This window comes from Phyllopteryx taeniolatus, chromosome 9 (assembly GCF_024500385.1).
Source record: "Phyllopteryx taeniolatus isolate TA_2022b chromosome 9, UOR_Ptae_1.2, whole genome shotgun sequence".
NCBI lineage: Eukaryota > Metazoa > Chordata > Actinopteri > Syngnathiformes > Syngnathidae > Phyllopteryx > Phyllopteryx taeniolatus.
In genome coordinates, this window is record NC_084510.1 from 18,542,329 (window position 1) to 18,565,130 (window position 22,802).

A 22,802-nucleotide genomic window follows, 5' to 3' on the forward strand; every position below is an offset into this window, starting at 1 on the left:
GCAATGACCCCATCAAAACTGCTTCGACACATGGAGCCCAAGCACCCGGCATTAAAAGACAAGCCTCTGGAGTTTTTTGAAAGTAGAAAAAAATATTACCCCAAGATGGGGCTTGTTCGTTGAAAAGAAACAAGTGCAGGGCTTGCACTACAGTAATTACAACAACTAAATTCACAGGGCAATGGTGAGCTGCATATTTATTCATTTGGTTTTATTTGTTTCTGAGCCGGTCCATCAAAATATGTCTTTACATGAAACTGATCCTTGGTGCAAAAAATGGGACTACAGGGCTAAGCATGTAAGATACATAAAACAAATTGATAGGCAAACTAATCAGGATGAAGTTGGTTGATGTGTTCTTACAGTAAAGTATTGTATTGAACCAAAAAAGGGAAGTAGTGATTAAAAACTCAGCCACAAACTTCCTGTGTCAACAGGCACCAACACAGTGGGCTCATCTTGTTTCTCTTTTTGCAACTTCCTATGTCCTCACTGCTCTGTTTACATGCTAGCGCCTCCCACCATAAATTCCATCGAGGAGTCAAGGAGAGTGACAGAGGAGCGAAGCGAAAGGAGGACAAATGTTTGTAGAAAGCGCTCCTCGATGACGTAATTTAATGGAGACCGCAACGACAGATGATATCACGTCACTGACGTGTGTCACAAATCATTGGTCTCCGTGGCTAAATTATTAATATTGCCACATGTCCACTTTATACTTAATTTAAAGTCAAATATGATTAACATTTTTACTCTTCAAAACTTTGCAAATGCAGAGACGACGTGGGTGGTCATCCCCAGCGCCTCGATCTCAATTAGCCCGTGGATCACTGCTGGATCCTCGCACCTTGATGCGTGGTTAAAACAACTGAGACACACTGTGGCATTAGCTCGGGTGTATGGGGTACCAAAGATCCCTCGGACATCCGGGAGGGGACCAGATAACTAGCAACCCTTTATTGCTCAGTGACTGTTTTTATCAATGTCTTTATGTCTCAAAAGTGTTCCCTGTCAATTGACTGTTGTCATACTAGAGAGGCTCCAACTACCGGAGACAAATTCCTTGTGTGTTTTTTGGACATACTTGGCAAATAAAGATGATTCGGATTCTGATGAGGTGGCTCGGGCATCTGATTAGGATGCCTTCTGGACGCCTCCCTGGAGAGGTGTTCCGCGCCATGTTCCACCGGGAGGAGACCCCGGGGACAACCCAGGACGCGCTGGAGAGACTATATCTCCCGGCTGGCCTGAGAATGCCTCGGGATCCCCCGGAAGAGCTGGATAAAGTGGCTGGGGAGAGGGAAGTCTGTGCTTCCCTACTAAAGCTACTGCCCTTGCGACCCAATGTATGCAGTGGATGCGTGAATATTTGCTCGCAAAATGTCAGTTCAGTCATCAATTAGGATGACAAGCTTGAATAAATGAAAGTTTTTTTTTCTATTACAATGCTAAATTGTGAGTGTGTAAATCAAATGGGAAGTTTTACTACAGTTTTACCATTCCAGGTGAATTAAAACATAAAAAGGTGAAAGCATGCCACAGCAGCAGTCCATGTTCAATATATTTTCTCCTTTATTTATTTATTGTTGAGTTATCTGTGTATTTTTACATTCTTCCATCATGTCCCTGGGTGGTCACCTGTTGAAAGGTTGTCCTATACAGCCTCTCAAAGCAGCACAGGAACATGTGCAGGGACAGAACGTGCAGTCTGTCTCAAGAATCTACAGCTCACACTTGATTTCCTGGTGGAGACTGTAACATTTCCCTTGAGAGAGAATTGTTGCTATGTAAATTCCGCAGAACAAAATCCATGGGGTACAATATGGGTGTTAAAGATGAATGCAAGAGAGCGGATTTGATGGCGATTAGAAAAGATTATATCGCTGGACAGAAAATTTAAGTTTTACTGCACTCGAGCAGGTTCCCTGAAGATGTATTTAACGCCTCATTCTTATTACGCAACAGGTCAGCCTCACATTACTCTGGTCTCTGGTACTTAAAGTAGGTAGTCATATTCCCAAAAGCCAGCTATAAAACCATAATACAAAACTGAATAATGATTGGCCCTACCGCCCTTGCAGCCTCCTCGTAGTCGATCTTGAGGTTGGCCATGGCTTTGACGATGGCCATGATTGACTGGATGGTGTTGCTGTACACAACTGCCCTGTACTGCTTACATTCCTCTTCTGAGTAGCCATCCTCGTGGATAATCCTGTAAACAAAAACCAGAAGATAGGTAAAAAAAAAAAAAAGAAAAGAAAAAGGAAGCATATAATTTAATGTTAACATTATTGTATGAAATGTAGATTTAAAATAATCATGTATTTTTCTAACACTCCGAAAAGGCAATGAAAAGTGGCGGTATTAGATTAAATGCCAGAAGTTTGATGCCTACAACATCTTAAACCCACTTTATGATGATTTTTATAAACAAATCAGTGTCGTGTTAAACACAACAAGGCTAAAACAACCAATAACATCATGTTTTATAAAGCCACGTTTTGCCATATTCAATGCAGTGAAAGCAAGTGACCTTACTTTGTTTTACTCCATATCAAGAGCCCACAACCTTGGATTATAAAGCTAATATTTTGAGCAGATAATTTAAATACATGTCTATTTTCATGGAGAATAGTCTGATGGATGCAGGTCAAAATTGATTGACTAATTAGACTTAATCAAATTATGAATTATGCAGCTGTGACGTCAATGTTAAAACTTAAATGCGATACTTTGAGGACATTGTAAGTTAGTGGAAACATGTCAGTGCGCTCGGCGGCACAGTGGACGACTGGTTAGCAAATCTGCCTCAAAGTTCTGAGGACCGGGATTCAAACCCCGGCCCCGCCTGTGTGGAGTTTGCATGTTCTCCCCGTGCCTGCGTGGGTTTTCTCCAGGTACTCCGGTTTCCTCCCACATCCCAAAAACCTGCAGGGTAGGTTAATTGAAGACTCTAAATTGCCCGTAGGTATGCCTGTGAGTGTGAATGGTTGTTTGTTTGTATGTGCCCTGCGATTGGGTGGCGGCCAGTTCAGGGTGTACCCTGCCTCTTGCCCGGAGATAGCTGGGATAGGCTCCAGCACGCCCGCGACCCTAGTGAAGATAAGCGGAACGGAAGATGAATGAATGAATGTCAGTGCTTTCTTTGTCCTCAGAAGTTGGAAAATGAGCAAAAGATCTGTGAATTCTAAGTAATCATCATAGGAAGCTATTGTCCCAGGGGATGGGCATCTGACTACATTACCTTGATCAACGATGGGTAAAATAACTAAATGGGTGAGAAAGTTTCTGGCTGAATCTTATTAAACACTGTTTTGATACCAGTGTTGTTTTAAGCAAAAACAATGTTGCTTGGAGAAGTTGCCAGAAGAGTCTCTGCTAGGATGAAGGGCGAGTTTATAGGCCAGTGGTGAGGCCAGCCATGATGCATGGCTGAGAGGCATGGCAAATACAACAGGAAGCAGAGCTGGAGGTGGCAGAAATGAAGATGTTGAGGTTCTCTCTAGGAGTGACCAGGTTGGACAGGATTAGAAATGAGCGCATCAAAGGGACAGCCAACAGATGTTTTGGAGACCAAGTTAGAGAGAGCAGACTTGAATGGTTTGGACATGTCCAGAGGAGAGATGGTGATGAGGATGGAGCTGCCAGGCAAGAGAGCTAGAAGAAGACCTAAGAGAAGGTTCATAGATGTAGGAAGACATAAGGGCAGTTGGTGTTAGAGAGGAGGATGCAGAAGATAGGCTAGTAAGTAAAAGGATGAGGCGTTACTCTGCTAATCGGGGAACCTCTTTTCTGATTGGCTGACAAGTTTCAGTTAAAAATATCCACCAATAAAGCTCGTGTGGGCCAAAATTCCCAAGGGTTCTCCAAGTCGATTTCTCAAAATTACCATGACATTTCAACTGGAGTCACTTGCTCTAAAACGTAAATAGAGTAAATGGAACATTATTCGTGAGAAGAGCAGTGTGGGCAGTAGAGTAGGTCATGTACTTTAGTAATTTTTTTTTTTTCCAGAATTTTTTTGTTTTAGAGGGATTTGGAGAGCTCATTCCACATTAGTTAGAAAACTGCATAAAGATGGCGGCCACTTGTCACATTGCTATTTTAAGCAAAGGATATTTGAACAAACCGTCACTATCCAATATTTTTAGAATAAATTATTATATCGATACCTGGGTTCAAATCCAGTCTCCCCTGTGCGGAGTTTGCATGTTGCCTGTGTAGATTTTCTCTGGGTTCTCCGGTTTCCTCCCACGTCCCAAAAACATGCATGGTAGGTTAACTGAAGACTAAATAGGTGTGAACGTGAGTGTGAATGGTTGTTTGTTTATATGTGCCCTGCGATTGGCTGGCGACCAGTTCAGGGTGTATCCCGCCTCTCGCCCAAAGATAGCTGGGATAGGCTCCAGCACGCCCGCGACCCTTGTGAAGATAAGCCGAATGGAAAATGGATGGATGGTTATTGTAGCCATCATTCGATTGATTTATCGATTAATTGAATACAAATTTATTCTGCATTAAAGTTTATTGCAAATGTTTTTCTTCCCCCCAGGAGTTCTGTTTATTAACTGATAATTGTTGTTTATGTGATATTGTTTAATAATTAAACAAACCCAAATAACAATTGGGAAATATCACACAAGAGGAAGTGATGTACTAACCAACCTTTTTTAAACCGAGCTACTTCTTGGGTCCTGATTAATGCGAAGAGATATTAGTTTGATATATACTGTACTTCTGAGGCCGCTAAAGGTTCAACTACGTCAGTTAAAGGTTACACATACTACGGTTTGCAAATAAATATTTTTGCAATAGATTAAATTGAATATTATAATGTTAGAAAATAGGGAAAAATGTTGATCATTGTTTTCCAATGTAAAAACTGATGTTTCCAAATGCCTTATTTTGATTAAACAGAAAATATATTTAGTCTGCTTTCATTAAGGACAACAGAAATGAGAATATTTACCGTTGAGAGGCTGAAAACAGAGGATTTGGAAGATTTTAAGTCAAACAATGGCTCTAAAAGATTTTTCGATGATCAACAGTTAAAAATACTTAGTATTAGATTAGTCAATGAATTGGGACATCTCTAATTTGACAGAACACATACTTTATCCTCGCCGAAGAACAACTAATATTTCTGCAGCCTACTGAGGAGTTTTGACCCGCTCCATGTACGTCTGCATTATACTGCCTCCAGGGGGCCAAAGCACGCACACCAGAAGGAGCAGCACTATCCATCCATCCATCCATTTTTCACCGCTTATCCGAGGTTGGGTCGCATGGGCAGCAGCCTCAGCAGGGAAGCCCAGACTTCCCACTCCCCAGCCACTTCCTCCAGCTCTTCTGAGGGGATGCCGAGGCGTTCCCAGGCCAGCCAAGAGACAATCTCTCCAGGGGGTCTCCTCCCGGTGGGACGTGCCCGGAACTCTGAGGCGGGCTCTCCTATCTCTGGGTTTGAGGTCACTGAGGTTGTGAGGGTTGGACTCCGCCAAGGCTGCCCTTTGTCACAGATTCTGTTCATAACTTATGGACAGAATTTCAAGGCGCAGCCAAGGCGTAGAGGGGGTCCGGTTTGGTGGCCTCAGTATTGCAGATGTGGTTCTGTTGGCTTCATCAAGCCGTGACCTACAACTCTCACTGGAGCAGTTCGCAGCAGAATGTGAAGTGGCTGGGATGAGAATCAGCACCTCCAAATCTGAGACCATGGTCCTCAGTCGGAAAAGGGTGGCGTGCCCTCTCCAGGTCGGGGATGAGATCCTGCCCCAAGTGGAGGACTTCAAGTATCTTGGGGTCTTATTCACGAGTGAGGGAAGAATAGAACGGGAAATCGACAGGCGGATCGGTGCAGCGTCTGCAGTGATGCGGACTTTGTATCGGTCCGTTGTGGTAAAGAAGGAGCTAAGCCGATCAATTTACCGGTCGATCCAGGACACGCTGGAGGGACTACATCCTTCGGCTGGCCTAGGAACGCCTCGGAATCCCCCCGGAAGAGCTGGATGAAGTGGCTGGGGAGAGGGAAGTCTGGGCGTCGCTGCTGGAGCTGTTGCTCCCGCGACCCAACCTCGAATAAGCGGTAGAAAATGGAAGAATGAACAACTGAATACATCCATCCATTTTCTGAGCCGCTTCTCCTCACTAGGGTCGCGGGCACGCTGGAGCCTATCCCAGCTATCATCGGGCAGGAGGCGGGGTACACCCTGAACTGGTTGCCAGCGAATCGCAGGGGACATACAAACAAACAACCATTCGCACTCACATTCACACCTACGGCAATTTAGAGTTGTCAATACACTACAAAGACAAGATTTAAAGTTCAAACTGATGCACTGTTTTTGCAAATATTAACTAATTTTGAATTTGATGCCTGCAACAACACGTTCCCAAAAAGCTGGGACACGGGAATGTTTACCACTGTGTTAATCACCTTTCCTTTTAACAACACTCATTGAGCATTTGGGAACTGAGGACGCTAATTATTGAGGCTTTGTAGATGGAATTCTTTCCCATTCTTAATTGATGTACAACTCCAGTTGCTCAACAGTCCCAGGTCTCCATGGTTTGCGCCACACATTTTCAATGGGAGACCGGTCTGGACTGCTGGGAGGCCAGTCGAGTACCCGGACTCTTGTTACTATGACGCCACGCTGCTGTAACGTGCAGAATGTGGCTTGGCATTGTCTTGCTGAAATAAGCAGGGATGTCCCTGAAAAACACCTTGCTTGGATGGCAGCATATGTTGCGCCAAAACCTGTATGTACAGTCTGCTCCAAAAGTATTGGAACGGAAAGGTAAATTATTTTGTTTTTGTTGTATACTGAAGACATTTGGGTTTCAGACCAAAATATCTGGCTTTGTGGTTCTTTTTGATGATGAATGGTTTGCATCTTGTGGTATGGCCAGTATATTTCTTTTCTCCAAGTCTTCTTCCAACAGTGGATTGTGATACCTTCACCCCTGACCTTTGGAGGTTGGCAGTGATGTCACTGACTGTTGTTTTTTGGTCTTTCTTCACAGCTCTCACAATGTTTCTGTCATCAAGTGGTGTTGATACCCTTGGCCGACGTGTTCGATGTCTGTTGCTCAGTATACCAGTAGTTTCTTTCTTTTTCAGGAAATTTACAAATTGTTGAATTGGCTATGCCCAATGTTTGTGCAATAGCTCTGATTGATTTTGCCTCCTCTCAGCTTCAAAATGGTTTGCTTTTCTCCCATTGACAGCTCTCTGATTTCATGATTGCTCAACAGCTAATGCAGTTTTCACAGGTGAAACCCAAAGCCAAAAACACGCACTAATGTTTAAGCAATCAATTTAAAAGGGAACACCTGAGCAACTAGAACACAGGTGTCAAACTGGTGGCCCGGGGGCCAGATGCGGCCCGCCACGTCATTTTATGTGGCCCGCGAGAGTGTGCATCGACTTTGTGTTTCTTGCTAAAATACCAACATTTAAAATTGTATTCACTTTTAAAAATATTTAGATATTGCGAGCATTTTTTGTTACCAACCCCACTTTCAAAATAAAATTGATTCACACTCTATTTACTGGCTTCTGATTATCCATGAATTTGTGTATATGTAATATGAGGCAATCATACATTCATACGGGTTTGCAGCCATAACGGCCCTCCCAAGTGGAACCATAACTGTGATGTGGCCCGCGACAAGAATGAGTTAGACACCCCTGAACTAGAAACACCCATCAGTCACATGTTCTACTTGAACAAGTGGGTAGCTTCAAACAAAAGGTGCACTGTCCTCAGTTGTTTAACACATCTAGATGTAAATACCATGAAATAAAAGCTGGAATTCTGAACTTTTGTCTCATATTCATCTATTGATCTGAAACCCAAATGTCTTCAGTATACAACAAAACCAAAGGAATTGACCTTGCTGTTCTAATACTTTTGGATGAGAGTGTACCTTTCAGGATTAATGGTGCCTTTACAGATGTGCAAGTTACCCATGGCATCGGCACTGACACACACCCACGTACCATCACAGATGCTGGCTTTTGAACTTTCCATGATAACAATCCGGATGGTCCTTTTGCTCTTTGGCCCGGAGGACATGACGTCCATGATTCCCAAAAACAATTTGAAATGAGGACTTGTCAGACCATAGCACACTTTTCCACTTTGCGTCAGTCCATCTCAGATGAGCTCAGGCCCAGAGAAGTCCGCAGTGTTTCTGGATGTTGATATATGGCGGACCACTAAGGTGGACCTCGCCTCGGGATGGGAACTGAAAACCAGTTCTTTTGACAAGGTTAGGCCGCTTAAAGCGCCTCGTTCTTGGGTATGATTTGGTCGATGCAGTAGAGGGAAAAGCAGGGAGCGAGAGGAGATTAACGAGGGAAAAGATTTTTAAAAAAATTAAAATTACGAACCGGTGGTTTTACTCAGCCGCTTAAAAAGCCTCGTTCTCGGCCGTGATAGGACTCACGTCACGGTGAGAATGATGGAAGATCAAGGAGGAGAAAAAAATTCCAAGTGTTGAGGTCACCCAATGAAAATCAATGGGAGAATTGATATGGAATCTGGTCGATAAGCAGTATCAGTAATGAAATCGGACCCGCTAAACTCTAATCAATGGCCGTCCAAAACTTTGCTTCTAGCCGAAAGTCAGCTGGGATAGGCTCCAGCTCACCAGTGACCCTAATGATGAGAATCGATGGGCATTCTATTTAATGTGCTCTGGCATTTATGTGTTCCGTTCATTTTTTGAGCAGTGTTTTTGAGAATATTTGTGGTGGCTTTGAATCCCTGTATGGCCTTGACTTGAAGTGTGATCCAACTACATACTGAAATGACACTTTTATTCTCAAGTATCTACTAACAGATTTAAATTGTATAATTACTTGAGGGAGGGGGGAAAAGAAAGAAATCAAACTGAAAAAAAACCTCACTTCATCTGCTTCACAATGGTACTCTTTCCAGACTCCCCAGCACCTGCAAAGAGAACAAAAACAGGCAGAGATTAAAAATACACTCCTGTTGGACGGGAAATATAAACAGTCGACCAGAGAGGCCTTCTCACATCTGGAAAGTCTGTCCAGCTCCCCTCTTTCTACCTCCCTGCTCTCATTTACATCCTGCTCACTAGATATGCACCACAGTTACACCCAGCTGACACTGTAGTATGAATTTAAAACAGTTTTGGGCCGTTTTAAGTTCACGGTGGAATGTCCCAGGCCAGGCCGAGCACTACAGAGTAGCAGGCATCCTATTGTGCTCTTCTGACAAGTTACTTCATCATTTTAATTTTAATGGAAATGCCTCGGACTGACAGGGCTTTTCTTACCCTCTGCTATGTTTACTCTAACAGCCCGAGGCGACCAGAGAGAGCTCATCTGCCACAAGGAATGAAATACCACACACACACGCACACACACACACACGCACGCACACACACACACACACAAACACACACGCACAAGGTGCCTGTCAGTGCACTAGCCCAGGGTAAAGTCCCTCAATGTACCCTACTAGGCTGTGAGTAGCATGCACATCCACAGGGAAACCTCTGTGTAAGAATAGGCCAGGATGGTTTGCACATAGAGCTGTCAGCTCCAACTAAAATATGGAATAGGAGCTCAGATTCCTCTATCGGACCACAACATGCTGCCTACCTACTAATAAGTACACTTTTAACACTACTACACTACACTAATGCCACATGTAATTTATTGTAAATGTGTGGCTGTCATAAGAGATAAGTTAGACGACAGTGCATCCCAACATAACAGATCCAGTAGAAGAGCTGTATCAATGTATCAATCAATGCTCAGACATAGTCAGCGAGGTCTTAATATGATGTTAGATGTGAGGATAAGCGGTATGGAAAATGGACGTTAACTATTGTGGTTGCAGTTTGCTGTGGTGTAGAATTGCACTGCATCATCATCATCTGATAGATGTTTCTATCAATATTTCACACTTCATAAAACAACCAAAATAGAAGAAACACTAAAGCCTAAACAAATTGTTAAAATAATTCCTCTGTGACAGAGCCTATCAAAATGGACCCTTATTAGCTTTAACAAGACCATAAGAATAACACTATATACAAAAATAATTATAGAAAGTTCTTGTGGAGCTCAAGTGTATGTGCAGGTGTACCTAATGCTGTGGCCACCGAATGCACACCTACAGTCTGCTAGCTAATCAGTTTGCAAATAACACCCAGAATGACACACTCATTCATTTGCTGCACAGACAGAGAGCAATATTGTTAAGCAGGTGGGGAAGAGGAGAAAGAAACATTCTCTACAACTGGCAGAATCCCACAGTGTCAATTCAAACTGTCAATTGATTCCTCAATGAAGTGGGTATAAATACAATGCCAGCTGGCTGAATGCAAATATGAAGTTTATTATTAAGTCTGACTGCAAATGGTCACGAAGCCCATGATTTGCGTTAATATGCACAGTTATTGCTTCTGGTAACTCTCGTTTCAATTATATATTAGCATGGAGGAAATAAGCTACCTTGCTCGAGTGCAACAGTCTACAATTCTGTCTCTAAATGTTTATTTGGTTGAGGGACTAATAGAAGAGGATTCACGCACGCACGCGTGCACACACACACACACACACACGGGGGGTGGGGGGGCATGAATGCCAAGCTAAAAATCCAGCAAAAGACACACTCAGCTAAAAATACTGAAAAATAACTCTTGGCTGATTAACCCCAAAAAACCGTCCGAGTGCTGAAATCCCATGCATACTATCGCGTTGAATATGTTATTTTTTCTTACTGTACCATCTATAACTGGACAGGAAGAGTAATTAAGTTGATCAATTGATTAACTATTATTGTGTGCAACTGACTACTCATGTTTTGGTACAATTGAATCAAAATGGAGTGCAGAACTTGTCTGCAACCAGGAGACACGCTGATGATACAGCATAAACCAGCTTGCCATCTCAAAACCACACGGTCTTTGTATGTCTTTCATGCCAAATAAAATTGATCACAGTTAAAAATATCTATTAAAAAAGTGTCAATTTTCCCCATTAAGGAAATGTAGTAAAATGCTCATTTTAATAAATGTTAACATGGTTTCTTTTGCTGGGAGATTTTCAGAGAGCATGTAATTACAGAGAGGAAAGTACAAGTCCAGTACTGATGTGTATGGTTTAAATATTTCATTCACTTGGGAGCTGAAAGTAAAAGGCTCCCAACAACTGCACAGGCGGATGTTCTTTAATAACACAGTGTGTAGGCTTTCTGAAGGACTGGGTTCCTTTATTAATGGAGGCATAACTGAAGGAAACGCACATTTAGTAGAACGGTTGGGACTTGATACAAAGTGAGAAGTCTCTAATGTGATCTGAAGGGGCAATTCCACTCAAGGATCAGAGCGATTAGCAGATGCTTGAGGTTCTGTGCCAAAAATCAGTGATAGGAAGTGTGACAGCAGGACCAATAGCATGTGCTGTGCTGCATTAGCTCCATCTCTCCGGTTTGGATCACAGCTGCAGTGGTTAAAAAAAAAAAAAATAAAATAAAAAAAAAAAAAAAAAAAATAAACACACACACACACTTTCAACATGACCTTTTTCAAAAGACTAACCTGCACATTGGTGCAACAAATATATTACTGCATTTGACGAGGGCTGCAACGAGTACTCGAATGTTTTGACTACTTCAAATAGAAAAAATGCTCAATGATATTTTTCTGCCTCGGGGATCTGCTTATTTAAGTCATTGACTGCCAGTGCTCCCACTTTGATACGATTAGTATATCCAGCAGCTGTCTGTTAATGGCAGAAAGGGGATAAACTCTCAAGTTTAACCGAGCAGACAGAGTAGCGCAAGGTGGTTACATCGTCAACGTGAGCAAAGGTGGCGGAAATGGACCGTACGTGTTTGATTCAAGGGGCACGAAATAAATTGCAATGATGAAGTAGATTTTAAATCACCGTTAAACATAACAAAAGAAGAAGGAGGACGTCAGAGAAGACAAATATGTGAAAAGATGACAAAATTCCAAAAGTGTGGGATCATTTCAGGCCGAGCAGAAAGGCGAACACTGGTGACGGGACGTCTCTCCAGCAAGACACACACGGGGCGGTAGAAGAGCCAAGATCAAATCAGTGAGTTTAACGTTAAACGGTTAGGGTTAGGTGATAGTGATAAGTAGAGTATCTTCTTTTCCTTTCGACTTGTCCCTTTAGGGGTCGCCACAGCGCGACATCCTTTTCCATGTAAGCCTATCTCCTGCATCCCCCTCTCGAACACCAACTGCCCTCATGTCTTCCCTCACGACATCCATCAACCTTCTCTTTGGTCTTCCTCTAGCTCTCTTGCCTGGCAGCTCCATCCTCATCATCCTTCTACCAATATACTCACTATTTCTCCTCTGGACGTGTCCAAACCATCAAAGTCTGCTCTCTCTAACTTTGTCTCCAAAACTTGGCTGTCCCTTTGATGAGCTCATTTGTAATTGTATCCAACCTGGTCACTCCGAGAGCGAACCTCAACATCTTCATTTCCGCCATCTCCAGCTCTGCTTCCTGTTGTCTCTTCAGTGCCACTGTCTCTAATACGTGATAAATAGAGTATGTGTGTGACTAAATTGACTTCATTCAGGGTGTTTGCTTGTGGTCATTGCCAATTTGACAATTGACAATTTGACAATTGTCAAAAAATAAATAAATAAATAACATTGTACCGGTATTAGACTAGCAACCCTTTATTGCTCAGTGACTGTTTTTCCTCAATGTCTTTATGTCTCAAAAGTGTTCTGTCAATTGACTGTCAGTTGTCGTACTAGAGCGGCTCAAACTACTGGAGACAAATTCCTTGTGTGTTTTTTTGGACATACTTGGCAAATAAAGATGATTCTGATTCTGAAGGGACAGTTTTGCTCAGTGATTCAAGTGTGTGAGACAGATGGCCAGTGTACTAGCATCGTATCTGTAAGTTGCTACATTTTGAGTCAAGTACTGTCGTTGAGAGAGGGAAAGAAGAAAAAAAAAAAAAAAAAAAAAAAAAAAAAAAAAAAAAAAAAGACTACGAGTGGCAAAGTTTGAAAAAATTAAATTAATATTTCTTTTTTCGATCAAGGTGTCTTCATTTTTATTTTTATTTAGTTAGTCTGGTGTACTGCGATTGGCTGGCGATCAGTTCAGGGTGGTCCCCGCCTCTTGCCCAAAGTTAGCTGACATAGGATCCAGCACGCCCGCGACCCTAGTGAGGATAAGCGGTACGGAAAATGGATAGATGGATAGTCTGGTCTAATCTCTTAAATGCACAGCCACAAACCTACTGTATTATGCTGCACATCCTAAAACGTTAACTGCTCAAGTGGAGTTGCACAACAGGCTCCTTATGCCTTTTTTAATGAATGAATGTGTGTTTTACTTATTTTTGTTTGAAATTGCCTCACTGAAAATATTTCTAGACAAGAAAATACAGTTTGCGGCTCAACGTGAATTTAAGAAATAAAACAGTTGATTATCTCACAGGAAAAAAATTGGTCATTCATTTAAGTGAAATGCGGTTCCAATAATAAAGTAGCCCCAAATGAAATTAAAATGTATTAATTCAATAAATCATTAACAAAATTTTAATTATTACCAAAATTATTGCTGCGATAAACCGGCCGTCACACACCCCTTTTTCCAAATTTTCCAAATGAGACTGCTTCCCATTTCGGCTCATTCGGACAAATTCCCTCATAGCAGTTTGTATTGGGGACCAATTCTTTTTTTCCAACTTTCCAGGGGGTGGCACTGCATGTGTTCTGAGACATGAAATTAAGACATGTACCTGGCAGTAGCTCATTGACAATTGTTGGCATGTTTGCATGGTTTCTAGAAGTTTCTAGAAGTAAAAGTTGGACATAAATGTGAAAAGAATTAGGTCACTATTCCAGTGTTTTGTGCCAAGCCCATTTGTCATTAGCTTTAAATAATCATCTTGTTCTTTTATCTTTCTGCAGTGCCTGCTAATTGCATCTGCATCCTGGGACCCGCCACACAATGCTACGCAGCGGGGACGGGATGAAATAGGTGGGCATGTTGTTTTGAGCAAGCGTTGACCCATCGCGGTGGGGCTTGGGAGCCGGGACACAAAGGCAGCAGTGTGGGTCCCTGCGAGCAAAGAACACAGGCCCGCTGTTGATGTGGCCATCATTCCAAACGGTGCAATGGGATCACAGCGGTTACTCACACTCTTCAAGATCATTCGGTGGCTACAAGAAAAGACTTGCGATGACATGACTGAGAAGTACAGGGAGACAAATGATTGAAGTACTTGTACATTGTTGTTAAATATTTTTTTTCCAATTTTGATTTATAGGAAAGCAATTAATATTGTATATTTTATAATTGCATGAACTCCCAATTTAGCACTGTTCCATGACTAAAATTCTCAATTGGACATTTTCTTCTAAATCCTAATGATGCAATACTGTAAAAGAATTTTGGGGCACCTCTTAAATAAATAGAGAAGCCTATCCTAAAAAAAATTATATTTTTAAAAATGTATTTTGAATTTATTACACTTATTCGTGTCCTTCAAGCGGAAATACATATATAATTAAGTTGCTGTTTAGTAGCAGTTAACCTGTTTCCTTACCTGGATTTGTCTCTACGTTTTGTACCGTTTCCATATATTGTACACTTACTTGTCATCAAACTTTACAATCTAACCCCGCTCTGGTTAGAGCAAGTACTTGTATCTTACAACTTCTATGATAAAGTTTTCATGAGCACACATTTTGTGTCTGTACATTATTAGACCTAACATTTTGGCTACACAGATAGAACTTCACTTCGTGCCACTGCCCTCAATCCTCACCGCCAGTCCTGAGGCATCGCTGGTATGAATCTTTAAAAACTAACTGCAACCGGAATAGCCGAAGCTAGCGAGGCGAACTGCTATGCTCTTCCAGAAGCAGCTCATTTTTGTATTCTTGGAACCATGCAGACGTATGAAGACTGTGTTGCATTGTTGGCCAGACATACAGCAGACTGACTTCCACTTCCCCAAGTATAAAGGTCCTAAGATTGATTTGATGAATATTCACTTCTCCTATTCCAAACCTTTTGACATTCATCTCTTCCGTTGCTGCGAGAGCGTGATGGCTCAGCAGGTACAAGTCTGTTTGTGGATTGTGAAAGTTGCAACTGTCGACCTTTCCTTAAACAAAATATTGAACAACGAATAGCCTATGAAACTCAAGCATTGGAATGTGTGTCTGAATGATGAGCTGGTCAGCAATTTGCAAGGCAGCCTCTAACCTACTATTTTCTGTATTTGTCTTTTGAGCATTGTCTAGTTAGGCAATATGCAGCATCTGTACAGAAAAAGTCCACAATATAGTGATGAAGAAAGCAAATTGGTTTACACTTTACACTGTAGACTTTACACTGATCTGATCGACTTGATCAGTGTTGGCCGATAATTAGCATTTTATGCTGATCGGCTTCAATGTCATAATTTGCCGATCCGATAAATGATGTCACAAAAGACATTTTCACTGCATCGCCATCGTTTACAGTATATTTGAATCCAAAAGCTAGTTTATTTTAAGGGGAAAAAAACTGCTAAGTTCGCAATTCCCACTTGCAGGATCCAGTGAGAAATGACTCCCTCCGTAATTATACAGACCTTTGCACCACTGCTTCACATAGAACTAATTAGCTTGATTCATCTGTACAACATCATCTTTAATTCTCCAAGTCAATTAAGCTAATTTTCCATCCTTTTCCAAACCTCTGTCGTCACCCACCTACATACAGTATCAACAGAGTGCAGGCTGCCAACGAGCTACGCAGACTTTAAATCGGAGGCCCTCCAAGAGACACAAGCACCACTTCCTTCTGAATCCTATCAAGGAGGAAATAGATGCAGCTGGCACATAACACTGATGAGCGAATATACAACATATCTGTGGTTTTGATAGACGGGACAAAGAAATCCAGTCAACAGATGGTTCTGATGCCTGGGGCAAAGAGCAAGTCTGGACAGCTCACTAACAACTGCTCCCAAAGAAGCAAGATCATATCTACTCTGAATGACACAAAGGCAAAATTGATGAAGACTGAAAGAAAAAAATTAACATTTGATGCCATTGATTGATTGCATTTCTGCTGCTCCAGTTTTCACCAGAAAAGGTGAAAAAAAGCACTTATTTGTGGGCAGATCACCAAAGATGAAAAATAATGGAAAATGTTTCTCCTTTATAGCTCAGCTGCCATGTGCTCAGATGTGTTGTGCTCAGAATAACATTTTTAAAAGTTGTGGGTAAAGCTCAAAATACATAATTGCTTTTATTATCTCTCACAAGGGGAAATTGCTATTCCAAATGAAAATTAAGAAAAATTGCAACACTTTTTACGCCTTTACAGAAAAGAACAAAAAGGGGAAACTAAGCTGTTCCTTGGGCAAGACATCAAACCCTAATTTGCTCACCCTGCATGGCAGCAATCACCTATTGGTGTATGAATGTGTGTGCGGGGGTGAATGTGAGGCTTTGTAAAGCACTTTGGGTACTGTGATGGTGTAGAAAAAGCACTATATAAGTGCAGTCCATTTACCATTTTACCATTTAGAGGTCGTGGGTCAGGGGGAAAAAAAAAAAGAAAAGAGCACCAAGCAACAGCCGCTGGTGGTCCTTTTAGAACCAGACCAAAATTGTTATGTGCATCTCTTTCTTATCCTAATGCTTTTTTTGTCACCTTGGACTCTAAAGGAAAACATTTGATCAATATTTCTTCATGTTTTGATTTGGAATAGAATATGCAGTCCTCCCATTGCATTTGCATGTATGGAATATAGTATGGCTATTATAAGGACGTTTAAACACACCGCTATTATTCTGAACACAAGTGTAACGGTTTTAAATTTGCACTACTGTTCATAATACTATAGTTAACAAGCTGAGCCGCTTGTAAAGGTTTGGTCAATAATGTTCCACTCCAGTCGTTTAGGTGGCAATAATGTACATTCTAAAATGGTTGACAACTGAAAAACAACAGAAGGGGTATAGCCTTGTAGGTTGCACAAGTTTTCATAATGTTGAAATTCCTTTGTCTGATAAAAGGATTGTCATCTCCATGTCCACATTTATGGCCTTGGCCCATGCATCACCTGTCTAAAAAGTTTAATGAAAATCGTTTGAGCCCCCCCACCCTGCAAAAACTGTCTTAAATAATCGATAGGAACCAGAGGTGAAATTACATGCAAAGCGATGCATCGTTTGCGAAGGTTGGACAGTGAGGGTCAAGAAAATCATCGAGTGTAGAATTTTAGTCCTGGGAGAAGATGGCGACGGAATGTCGTGATGAATGAGGCTGCAAGCTTTTAATCTTGGGAGACAGTGGAGGGAATGAGGAGGATGAGAGGTGAAGGAGAGAGAAAGGTACGGCCTTTGGAGACCCTGATGGGCCACTTGAGTGAGGACCCTCATTGAAGCAGCCAAATCAATGGTCCGAGCCCTAGCCTTGGACGCCAGCCAAGGAGACGAGCTTGAAATGCACAACACAGAGGAGTTTAACACTGAAGGAGGAGTCAAACATAATTGTTTAAGCACTGGTCTGTAACGGGCTTGTAAATGTGTATGTAGCACTTGGTTATTTGGCTTTGATTCAAGCTGCATTTTTGTTTACTTCGAAGGCCTGAATGTTCTTCGACAGCGCTGTGAACAGGAATTTCTACCAGGCCCACCAGATGGAGCAAATTCAGACTGAATGAAGGGGCGTCAAACAGAAGGCTGCTGAAGGTTTGCAGCCCTCTCAGCTGTTTCTAATGTGCTATAGCGTCTGGAGCCGTTTGGCCTTGCAACATAATAAAGCAATAAAACTTTTTCCCACTAATAAAACACCAGACTCAAATGTACTGTAGTACCTTTTCAAAGTGTAGTGCTGGCAAATGTTCAGATAAAAGATAACATCCTGTCTTTTTTGGGGTAATTTGGTAAGTTGTCTTTGATTTTGATGAAACACGTAAACGGTCAGTACATGAAGCAATCATTGTTGATTGTTCGAAAGTAATACAGAAGAGCAAATATGTATTCGTGCGCCACTTGTTCAACAACCTGTAAAATCCATTATCACCTGCTTAAAGCCCAAGAAATGTATTTATTTATGTTCTAGGAGCCCATTCATCTGTGTCTATCTGCCCCATTGATCTTGCTCCACTTTTAACCTTCTCCCTTATAATTTAATCAGGGCTTGGGCTTGCAAGCATCTGGCAGGGTCAGGGTTGCAATTATGTTACTCTGACACTATGGTGCACGCCTTGCTAGAGATGCACACATGCGTCAGGGTACTCAAAGGTAATCTGTCTCCATTCACAATCACACCTGCTGGATTTTATAAACATAAACAGTGTCATCCCAGTGCTAAAATGATTAGGAATCATTTTAGAAACTGCATACTCTATCTGTATGGAGAAAATCGGTTGATCAGCAGTATTATCCTAAAGGTGACTGAAGAATTACAAGGCCACCACCTGGTGTGTTTAATTCAGACTAAAAGTCAAATTATATGATTTGGGATTGATTTTTCTAGCATGCACCCCCATCATATTACAAATTCATTAGGAGGAAGTTAGTCTTAATGGCCACCAGCAAAAACACACTGACTTGCTATTGTTTGAAGTTTAATTTGAAATGTACTGGGAAGAATAATGATAGTATGTTTTCACAGAAGTTGACAACAGGTTTGTCAATTATGTGGCAGTCACTGCTACTGTTGGGCCCCATGAAAAGACCAATAAATAAAGCATGATCCAGCCATTGAAGCGACTTATCTTGTGCGGCGTAGTGGCCTAATAGGTAGATACACAGTGCCTTAAAAAAGTATTAATACCCCTTGAACTTTTTATATTACGTGACCTTACAATCACAAACTTGAATGTATTTTGTTGAAACTTTATTTGATAGACAAACACGTAGTACAGAATTTTGAACTGGAACAAAAATCAAAATCTTAATGAATATAAAAATGGGAAGTGTGGTGTACATTTGTATTCAGCCCCCTGTATTCCAATATTCCTGAATACAATCCGTTGCAATCAATTGCATTTAAAAGTCATCTAATTGGTAAATCGAGTCCACCTGTCTGTAATGTACTCTCAGTATAAAGAAACCTGTTCTGTAAAGGCATCAGTGGTTTGTTCGAGAACGCTAGTGAACAACAGCATCGTGAAGACCAAGGCACTCAGCAGACAGGTCAGGGATAAAGTTGCGGAGAAGATTAAGCAGAGTGAGGTTATTAAAAATATATATAATCAAGCTTTCAACATCTCAAGGAGCACCGTTCAATCCATCATCCAAAAATGGAAAGTTATGGCACAACTGCAAACTTACTAAGACCTGGTCGTCCACCTAAACTGACAGAGTGAGCAAGTAGAGCACTGATCAGAGAAGCAGCAAAGAGGCCGATGGTCACTCTGGAGGAGCTGCAGAAATCAAGGGCTAAGGTGGGAGAATCTGTCCACAGGACAACTATAAATCATGCACTCCACAAATCAGGCCTTTATGGAAGAGTGGCAGGAAAAAAAACTATTGTTGAAAGAAAAGCATAAGAAGTCCCGTTTGCAGTTTTCCCCAAGCCATGTAGGGAACACCACAAAAAATGTGGAATAAGGTGCTTCGGTCGGACGTTTTTGCCTAAATACAAAGCGCTACGTGTGGCAGAAAACTAACACTGCTCATCACGTTGAGCACACCATCCCCACTGTGATGGTGGTGGCAACATCATGCTGTGGGGATGCTTTTCTTCAGCATGGACAGGGAAGCTGGTCAGAGTTGGATGGAGCTAAATACAGGTAATCCTGGAAGAAATCTTGTTGGAGGCTGCAAAAGACTTGAGACTGGGAAGGAGATTCATCTTCCAGCAAGACAATGACCCGAAACACAAAGCCAGAGCTACAACTGAATGGTTTAGATCAAATAATATACATCTCTTAGAATGACCCAGGCATAAATCCAGACCTAAATCCAATTAAGCATCTGCGGCAAGACTTGAGAATTGCTGTTCACATGCAATTTGGCTGAGCTTGAGCTGTTTTGCAAAGTGGCAAAATTTTCAGTCTAGATGTGCAAAGCTAGTAGAGACATACCCCAGAAGTATTGACACAGGGGGGTAAATACAAATGCACACCACATTTTTCAGATTTTTATTTGCTTAAAGTTACCACTTTACAATTATGTGCTACTTTGTGTTGGTCGATCACATAAGATCCTCAATAAAAAAAAATTAACGTTTGTTATTGTTAAGTGGCAAAATGCAACAAACTTCAAGGGGTATGAATACTTTTTCAAGGCACTGTAGGTAATGGTTATTTCTTGCTGCATCATGAACTATGGAAGACTGCAAATGTATTGCTGATCCATAATATATACAGCCATTTGCCACCTTCCCCACCAACCATTGTACTCATACACGCACATTCACATGTTCAGCCACACAGGAGCGGGCAAATGCACAATTAATCATGGGGGTGGCATGGCTCAGGTGGTAGAGGGGGCATTTTCCAACCCAAACATTGTGGGTTCCTCCCTCCACCCTTGTGACCATTTCCAAGTGTCCTTGAGCAAGATATTGAAGCCCAAGTTGCTCCTTCGCCATCAGCAGGTGAATGAGTAGACAGTGTTAAAGCGCTTTGAATACCTTCAAGCTAGAAAGGCACTATACAAGTGAAAGCCCATTTACCATTTTAACAATGGATAGAGCCATCAGAACATAAGCAATGGGCTAAGGATGAACCGTGATGCAAATGTTTACTTAATAGCAAAAGCAACAACAGTCAAGTTCATTAATATTTGAATTAGGGATGGTCCATGCTTCAATCACTCATCAGTAATGAAGACTAGATTATATAGTGGTGCCCTGATTTATGAGTTAAATTCATTCCATGGCCATGCTCGTAACGCAAAACACTCTTCTATCAAATCTTCCCCCACTGAAAAGAATAAAAATGCCATTATTCCATTCAAGCTCCACATTGTGCTCATTTTGGTGTGTGAGGGGGGCGGTATATTTCAGAAACAAAAGAGGAAGAGTTTCACAACTAAGTGACTCAATAAGCTGCATTAATATTAGCGGTTTTTCACAGAGGATGGAATATATGCCTGTGAGTATTTTTATATTGTCTGTCTACATGTGTTGCTACCATTTGTGTTCAAATATCCATTGTTTAAAGGGTTATAACGCTGCAGCACCATGACTATTTATTAGGGAAGCTGTCTATGGCATATTACATAGTGTGTTAGCATTAAGCCAAGGCAGTTATGTGGTTGTTTTACATACAATGTATAATTCACTTTGTTTCATGTTTAGTTTGACACTAAACTTCAACTGGGAGTGACAAACGGATAGAAGCCTCTTTTTGAAGAATTGTTCAATCTCCCACAGCGCTGCTTGTTGTGAAGTGAGTTAAGTATGCTGTCACCATGTAGCATTTGCATAAAAGTTTTGCTTGAAAGTCAAGGGGAAAAAAAATGTCCAATCAACGGCTCATATCTCGAAAGGTTGGTACGTCAGGGCACTTGTAAGTTAATATATCACGCTAATAAGAAAATGTAACATAGTAGATAAGGGGATTTTGCTTTGATTTGACAACGCTGGAAAGTGAAAATGAAAAACTAAAGTGTGAAAGATAAAAGATACAGAGATTAGGCAAATTAATCAAATATCTCGGTGATCATCAAGAAAAAAAAAAATCATCGACACAGCCCATTTGTAACATTAATAAGAGACCTCTGGATTTAAGATACAAGTTAAAGGGAAGTTTAAGGTATATGCACCTTGTACTTTGTGGTAGTCCATAATGTCACCAAACCTGCCAGTCCCGTCTGGTATAATTACTGAAACTGAAAGGCCATCGATCAAAGAGCGGCCGAGGCGACCAAGGCTGCTTGTGATGACTGGCCTTCTGACAGGCCAAAAAAATCAGGTTGTTCTGGCCTTGAAGTCTGCTGGCATTAAGGCCCAATAGCCCAGTGCACCTGACAAGGCCACAGCAAACATCATTCAGTGCTTTTGCACATCTTTCTGTTAAAAGGACAGTGACTTTGACATCTATAACCTATGAAAGCTTTCAAATGTAATTTAAAGGCCTCAAGAAATAACATCTGACCTAGCTAGACTAGGTAGTGCTGAAGCCGAGGTCCTGAGCAAAGTCTCCAATAACTGTATGATGGTGGAAATGCATAAATGCATTTCTGAACCACTTTGTGGTGAGCCCAACTTAACTGGTACTCTATTACAGTGGCTCAAAGAATGAAAGCAAGATGCCCATTTTGATAGAACCGTTCATCCTCATGACCATTGAAGTCCACTATATAGGTACACTGCATGAAGCTGTTCATGGGGGAAAACTGCTTAAGTTGGACCAGATGGTGGTTTTAACAAGACTCCATGTAGTTCTAGAAAGACAAACATCCTTGTTTGAGATTCTAGTTTTTAGGGAAGACTCCCTCTTCAGTCCCTGACAGACCACCCCCCACCCACACAAACACACTGCACTCCAGTCATCCATGCTTAAGCCCGTTTATGCGTGCCATCACGTCATGATATGACACTGAATGACTGCAGTGGACGTGACCTTTTGTGGTTTCCATTGTAAAATGTGAATGTATCAAAAATCATGTACGTAAGTGGGAAAGGACACAAGAGGCACTGAACATTTCGACCCATGAAGATGAATGAAGGGCAAAATGTGGAGGGGAAAAATGAAATGAGCAAAGGAAGAAGAATGAAGAAAGAAGCCACACTTAACCACAGGAAACCAGAGTTAAGTCTTCCTCTTTGTAACTATAGCAACTTCAATGTGTAA

General features: G+C 41.5%; 1 protein-coding gene across 2 annotated transcripts in view; it reads right to left on the minus strand.

Annotated features, from left to right (window-relative positions):
* LOC133483404 (guanine nucleotide-binding protein G(i) subunit alpha-2-like) overlaps positions 1-22,802 on the minus strand; it is a 64,551-nt gene that overhangs the window by 14,029 nt on the left and 27,720 nt on the right. For both annotated transcript variants that reach the window (XM_061784589.1, XM_061784587.1), the window contains exons 4-5: positions 8,912-8,954; positions 2,071-2,212 (exon numbers count right to left, since the gene is read on the minus strand). In XM_061784589.1, the coding sequence (XP_061640573.1) occupies positions 2,071-2,212; positions 8,912-8,954 (185 nt within the window). The remainder of the gene's footprint in view (positions 1-2,070; positions 2,213-8,911; positions 8,955-22,802) is intronic.